The sequence below is a fragment of the Charadrius vociferus genome, unplaced genomic scaffold, assembly GCF_000708025.1.
Source record: "Charadrius vociferus isolate BGI_N301 unplaced genomic scaffold, ASM70802v2 scaffold308, whole genome shotgun sequence".
NCBI classification, from domain to species: Eukaryota; Metazoa; Chordata; class Aves; order Charadriiformes; family Charadriidae; genus Charadrius; species Charadrius vociferus.
The window spans coordinates 1,132,886-1,140,064 of NW_009649929.1; the positions used below are offsets into that span (position 1 = coordinate 1,132,886).

The following is a 7,179-nucleotide window of genomic DNA, read 5'->3' on the forward strand; positions in this document are numbered from 1 at the left end:
GCTGCTGTCTCCCCGTGCAGCAAAGTAGGGAACCCGCCACATGCCGTAGGTGTGGATCACAGACAGACAGACAGAGCCTTTCCAGATTGACCCTGCCAGGGCTGGTACTGCCAGGGTCTTCAGCCAACAACATGTGTGTGCACTGAGAGAGCAACCAAAGGCCTGCCCAACCATCGGCCTGGTGCAAGCTCAGGGCATCCCAGCTGGGGTGGTAGGAAGGCATTTGCTGCAAAGTAAACTTGCAATACGGAGATTTCAGTGGCTCTGAGGAACTGGCAGGTGGCTTTATCTCTTCCGGGCAAACCCCACTGCTCTGCAGGGAAAGCCTGTTAGTCCTTTTCACTACAACTCTCCCCTTCTGGGAGTAGGCGATCCCCCATTTATACATCTGCCCATCTTCTCTCAGGCTGAACTAGGATGGGGAACAGTGTGTCTGAGGGGAGCAAGGGGCATCCCAGCTCTGGAGCTGAGCCTGTGCACTAGCGATTCTTGCCTCCTGGACTGTACTGCCTCTCCCAACCCTCCGCTTCTCTCCCTTCTGCTTCAGCATGAAGCTTCACCGCATGACCCTGGCTGCTCTGCTTCTCCTGCTGCTGGCCAGCTGCAGCAGGACACTCAAGACCTCTGCCATCGACCTGCGCACCTTCATCGGCTGCGCTGTGCGTGAGTTCACCTTCCTGGCCAAGAAACCTGGCTGCAGGGGGCTGCGGGTGACGACGGACGCGTGCTGGGGACGCTGTGAGACCTGGGAGGTGAGGCTGCGCCTGGGGCAGAGCGTGGCTGGCTGGCACCGACACCCCCGGGTGGTGCGTCCCCTGCCAAGGAAAGCCCTCGATGGAAACCCACCAAACATTAAACAGCTTGCAGCTATCCACAAAACTGGCAAGTGCTGTGTCCTGCTCCACGACCTCCTTGTCACCACTGTTGGTGGTGGAGCACTTTGCTGATAGTTGTTCCCTCCCTCCTTCCACTGCCTCAAAGGGGGATGCACATCATGTGATGATATTAATGAATTACTTATGTAATACTGTTATTATGCAATTTGAAAGCCTCTTACAGCTTAACCACTTAAGGAGAGGAGGCCTTTATTACTTTACTGGAAAAAATTCCTTTGAGATTAAGATGGAGCTCCCAATTGATGGGTAATACATTTTGTTCCAAAAAGCAAATCCCTAAGATAATGTCTGTTTCTAATTTGGTCCTGTTTTAAGTCACAGCCCTGTATAAATATGAAGTAGTTATGATTTAGGGGGAGAAAGAAAGTGCATAAGTACATCTACACACACTTCAGAGAACAAGTTTCTGACTGTCGTCTTCTTTCTGCCACTGGAAGGCTCCAGGGGCCAGACCCAGTTTAACTTATTCAGGGAAGATTTGAGTGACTCCAGCGGGATTTTGTCCCCATGAAGACACGGGCTCTGTATAAGGGATCAGAGGAGGAGCCAGCTGTGTGCCAGCCCTGACTGCCTTCTTTCCCTGCTTGGTGGGATGAGGGGAAAGGCCACTGGTGGCCAGATTTCCCTGGCAGGATAATATTCTTTAGAGGGACCTCTTGCCACCTGGTTCCCCCTACTCCAAAGCTCCTCTGGCAGCACAGACCTTGCAGGCTCTCTTACCGCACTGCAGTACCACTGGGATGTAGTTAAGCAGAATGCACCTGGTTGTAGGCTCAACAGCTTCTAGAAAGCACCACAATGTATTTGGACAGGGCTGGGGGGTGGTTGTTGGTAAGACAGAGGGTGTCTGGATATCTTCTTGCTGAAATATTGCATCTGTTCTTTTCCATGCCATCACTTTTGGTTCCTAGGGCAGGTTCTTTACACAGCACAGAGGGAAAGAAAGAAAAAAAATAAAATGTCTCATGGCTGTGTTACCTTATGCTGTTTCCCATCTGTACAAGGGAGAGGATCACAGTGGGCTCCCATTCCTCTTTGCTCTGCCCCTTCTTGGAGTCTTTGGAAAATGGGTGCCCCTGTCGAGCAAAAACTCACTTTTCAGTGAAAGCAATGCCACTGTGATACCATGTGGGAGTGTGGGTTTCAGGGCCTTCAGGCTCCCATCGTCTCCTGGTGGCTGAGGTCTCCGGCCAAGCTGTTTTTCTCATGAGGAACTGCAGACTTCTATGCTGGCTGTTGTGCTGGGCACATCCCCCACGGTGTGCATGCATTGAGCTTTGTGGGACGTGCAGCCTGACTGGGAAGACTGGTCTGGTTGAGAAAAAAGCAGCCATTTGGCACCTGGATGCACCTCTGCTCTTAGGCAGCTCGTGCATATGGAAGGCTTTACAGCAGAACATATTTTCTGTGATGGAAAATCAATCCTTTTGGAAGAAAGCAGCTGCTTTTGGCAAACATGCAAATTTGGTTGAAACACTAGTATTCTGTTGAAAACCAGCTTTTTGGATAGGCTTTTGTCTTCCTTCAGGCAGCTTTAATTGGAGCTTTATGCTTTAAACAAACAGAAACACGCACTTGTACCCACTCCCCTCCATGGCAGGGCTCCAAGAGGCAGGTGTTGAAGGACGTAACCGAAAAATTATTTCCATGGCCCCTTCCACCTTACCCAGTGGCTCCCCTATTTACACTAAATCCCCTTGAGGAAACCGGGACTCCAGATGTTTGACTTGCTTCTTGCCTGAGGCCAGCATTTCTCCCCCCCAGAAGCCGGTGTTGGAACCACCTTACATTGAGTCTTACCACCGTGTTTGCACCTATAACGAGACCAAAATGATGACGGTGAAGCTGCCCAAGTGTGCCCCTGACGTGGATCCCTTCTACACCTACCCGGTGGCCATCCGCTGTGACTGTGACATCTGCTCTACCTCCACGACAGAATGTGAGACTGCCTGAGCTCTCCTTTCCCAGGTCAGGCGAGGAGGGGCCAAATTCTTCCCTGGCTTCATACCCCTTGGTACCTCCAGTGTTCCAGAGGGTGTAAGTCAGTCCAGAATTTGATCTAACCCTGTAATGCTCCTAATCATTAACTTTTCTGGGCAGATGAGGCTCTCTCCTCATACCGTTCAAAGCATTATTGCTGTAGAAATGTAGTCCACAGCCTTACAATAGCAAATCCTGGGGGGGTGGTGGAAATTGTTGCAGTTTCCCTTCCTTACAGGCTTTTCACACTGTGTGACCTTTCTTCATGCACAAAGTGCGTGTGGACTAAACAGTCACTGGGGGGTGAAAACGGGCCACAAAGGCATTGCAGCTCTGCAACAGCCTCTTTATTCATGTCAGGTTTTAGCTCCTTCCCAGTAATGTAAATGCAATCTCGACATTTCTGCCACCTCCCCCCCCCCCCCCCCCTCCCCTTATCTCTTCTTACCCTGAGGTCTATCAGGAATAACAGTCAAAAGAAAAGGCCTTAAGGCCAATGAAATGAAAATAGGTATCCAAATAGCTACCTTGAAATTACGATGCATGCATGCTCAGCCCTGACCCAGAAAAGTACTTAAATGCACTATTAAGTGTTTTGTTTAATATCATGGACTTTTACAGTTAAGCACATATTTCAGTGATTTGCTTAATTGGAGCCATTCTGTTGAAAAAATCTTGCCTTGCAAGAGACAATTCCTTAAAAAACGAGAGAAACATGTTAAATCTGTAAAACAAAAAGTGCATGTTTCCCCATCTGCTTTTGTCCCGGGATAGGAGGGGAATTGACTTCATATAAAATCAGTGAGACTCTGCAGAGCCCAAGGAGTCTCTCCTGACAATTTCCAGAGTTAGAGGGCCCAAGCCAAAACACGACGATCATGGTTTGGTTTCAGTGAGCCCCTGGCTGAGGTGGTGGGAAACCACCTGGGTGGTGTAGAGGGGACTACAGAAGGTGTTCCCACACTTCTCTGCACTGCTCAGCTCCATGGAGACCCGTTCCTCCAAGGATGCACACAGAGCTGGGGGCAGCTGGATGTGCTCACAGGAAAGCTGAGGAGCAGCCAGTAATATGGTCAACGTGGGTGAGAGAAGCCCAGGACAGGAAAGAGAGCAGACATGTCAAAGGATGGTTCACACCTCCTCAGACCCACTATTTACAAACTGGGGGACACCTGGGAGCTGCTGCAACAGCCCCCCTGGTGACCACAGCCATGTAAGTGCCTTTGTCCTCTGGTTTCCACCTGGAGGAGGACAGATCCATATTCGTCCCTCGTTTCTCCTCTGAACACAATGGGAAGTTATGTGAAAGCAGGAAGATTTGCCAAATGAGAGGGGCTCACAGGAGCTTACAAAACAAAGGCACCTTCTCAGATAGCCATTAGAAGAGAATTGCTGCTGAGAATAATATCTGCACCTGCCTTCCCCAGATTGTCTTGTCTTCTGGATGCAGTTGTCTTTGTTTCCAAGGATGCATGCTTGAACCTTCCCCAAATGTCCTGTCCTCAATGAGATAGATTTAAATTAAGCTGTAGTTTATTAGTTGCTGTCACTTTGTTTCTTCTGTCGGTGTAATCATAAAAGCTGCACCGTGATTGAATAGGAAGGACGTGATTTTATCACTCTGCCTTCTGTAATTCTGAATACAGACTGCTGTGTCAAACAGCAGCAGAAGTTTCTGCTCATGATGAGGTTAGCTGCCTTTAAAAGAAGTCCTTGTGGTTTTTTTTTTCAACTTGCATCTCACAATCCATCTGTTCTTGTTATTGTTCTAACTGGCATCACAACTATTATGGGAAACCTGCAAATTATTTTGTGTCCTTAATAAACCTCAAAATTGTAGTATGAAAGCAATTTAAAGTAATGTGTCCCTCTTTATTTATGCATAGAGGTTTCTCATGTAGAATATGTATAAGCTCCTCAATAATAAGCTCTTTGCCAGAGCTGTGAACACCTGCAAAACATCTCAATGCTGATGTGAAGTCATTTCCTTGGCTGGATTTCTCTCACGGAGTCTGGCTGCGCTATCATCTCAAGCTTAGAAGTAGGGTTAGAAAGTGGCAAACTTCCTTCCTTTGCATCCAGCAGGAAATATGGGCTGTACCCAGATACGGTGAGACAGTAGAAGCCTCAGCAAGTGTGCAGGAGGAAACACTGCTGGGTGTGAAGGAGGGTTTTGACTGATGCAGTAGCAGCCAGACTGGGAGGCGGAAGAGGGAGAGTGGGAAGGATGTATTGACTGAAACCAAGCTAACACTTCTGGATGGTCTTTTAAGGAGGAGAATAAAAGTGAATGGAGATGCTGTGGGTAGCAAAAGTACAGCCAACACCAGAGCCCACCAACCCATTTGACTGGTGCCCATCCCTCTTTGTCCAGCTCTGCTGGGTTCCCACAAGTGGGCACACCACAGTGAGTTGCAGGGAAGAAGCTTCATTCTTGCTGCTGGTAATTGCATATATGGGGCTTTTCCCCAGAAGTTCTTACACTACTTGGTCTTTATTCTGTTGAACTCCCACCAATTTTGATACTTGCGACCAGGTCTTTTGGCTTTCGCATCCTTTATGCTGCAGCTGGGATGGTATGTCCTGCTCAGAATCTGCAGGCAGTCATAGCAGCCCACAAGTTTCAGAGCATAAGAGGCCCCTTTCCAGGCCACCTTCATCTCCATCATTTAATGCTCCTTAAAGCCACAGATTTAGATCTCACCATCCCACTTGTCCAAAGCAGTTAAACAGCCCTTCTGTCTTTGGTGCCCAAGTTTGCAAGGAGTGTTTGTCACGGAGGCTGTCACATCTCCCATGAAAACCCCTACTGCTGTTTCGTAGCACGTTGGTTGTCCCCTTCACCTGGACACTGACCACTAGCACCAGACAAAAATCCTCACAGACTGCGATGTGGACCTCTTAGAAGTGTAATTTGCTATTGCGCATTTAAACTGTCATGACATTCATTACCTAAGAACAAGGGAAAGAAATTTTGCTCTGCATGTATAAGGGGAACTTGACTTCCCTGAGAGTTGTTCTTGCAAAGTAGGGAGCAAAGCGTGGCCAGAGAGGAGCTCTTTCACAAAGCCTTGGTGTTGAACCATTCACAGCTTTGCAGCTCCAGCTTGAAATACCTGCTGCAGTGAAAGGCTTTCTGTAAGAAGGGAGATGGTTGCATCTACCTTCTCAAAAATGAGCAGCTGCAGTTATGGAGAAAGCATGATTATGCAATTTGGGGACTGGACTTGGTTCTTGACTCTGCTATAAACATGTTGGGTGAGCAGGGGCAAATCAGTGGATTTCTTTGTGCCTCAATTTCCCTTCTGGACACTGGGAGTGATGATAGAGCTGTTTTTTTTTTCTTCCCGGTGTGTTTTGGAGTGTACAGAGTGCAAGGTCCCTCGTGATGAGCCACATCTGTATGTGCACAGCACTCCATTTCTCAGGTTTGTTGTGGCTCTTTTAACCCGAACAGCAATACTAACAGTCCTGCAGTGCTTTGATTTTTGACAATACTTTCCTGTTATATGACAGCTGCAAAAGTCCACTGGGTCTTGAACTTCACCTTCCCTTGCTCCTGTGCTGTGGTCGGTGTGCCCAGCCAGGCTGACCATGTCAGAATTCAGTATATTTTACCCCGTCTTCAAACCAGAGTTATGGTGAGAGGGAGGGCAGGAAGCCTCCCCGGACGTGTGTTTCCTGCATTGACTGGATTTCTCTCTGGGGGATGGGAAAGGCAGCTCCCTCCTGCTCTTATTGTACTCACACGAAAACGTAGGAAACACCACCCCAGGTCGGAGCGAAGGGCTGTCTCACCCAATATCCTGCTGCTGACAGTAGCCAGCAGCAGAAGCTCAGGGAAATGTGAAAGCATCAGGGCTGTGCAGAGGTACCCTTCCCCAGGTGTATCCACCCAGCTTTAGGAGGCAGCAGTTTAGGTTGGTTCCTCTCTGGAGGATGCGTTTGGTACCTTGTTAACCCCAGATGCACAGGTCCTCTACATGGCTTCTTCCCGGAGAAAGTCTGGCCGTGGAAGGACTGATGACTAATACCAGCTTCCTCCAGGGGCACGTAAATTAGACATATTCCAGGCCACATGCTGTGCTCTCTCAAATTGTCCTGGCTTCTCTGGGGACATATCCATTTATAGCAGCCAGGCATTTGGGCTGCAGTGCCTTTTTATTAGGAATAGACCTTGCCACCTTTTGTCATTGCTCTGCAAGCAAGTGCCCCGGGCAGGGCCTGGTTAAGCCTGCTGAGGTTCACAAGCTGTGAGAACATGAAAAGAGCATTTCTCTGGCAAAACTTGCTTTAGCCCAAT

General features: G+C 48.7%; 1 protein-coding gene across 1 annotated transcript; it reads left to right on the forward strand.

The window, feature by feature from the left end:
- Positions 1-548: 548 nt before the first annotated feature.
- Positions 549-2,849, forward strand: GPHB5 (glycoprotein hormone beta 5). The gene is made up of 2 exons (XM_009891200.1): positions 549-752; positions 2,661-2,849. Exons 1-2 carry the CDS (start codon positions 549-551, stop codon positions 2,847-2,849), a joined length of 393 nt encoding a protein of 130 aa, XP_009889502.1.
- Positions 2,850-7,179: the final 4,330 nt, after the last annotated feature.

Excerpts from the sequence above, each read along its gene's own strand:
- GPHB5 (XM_009891200.1), top strand. The coding sequence starts at position 549 with ATGAAGCTTCACCGCATGACCCTGGCTGCTCTGCTTCTCCTGCTGCTG. Across the intron at positions 753-2,660 it reads GACGCTGTGAGACCTGGGAG|AAGCCGGTGTTGGAACCACC; the intron begins GTGAGGCTGCGC and ends TCTCCCCCCCAG.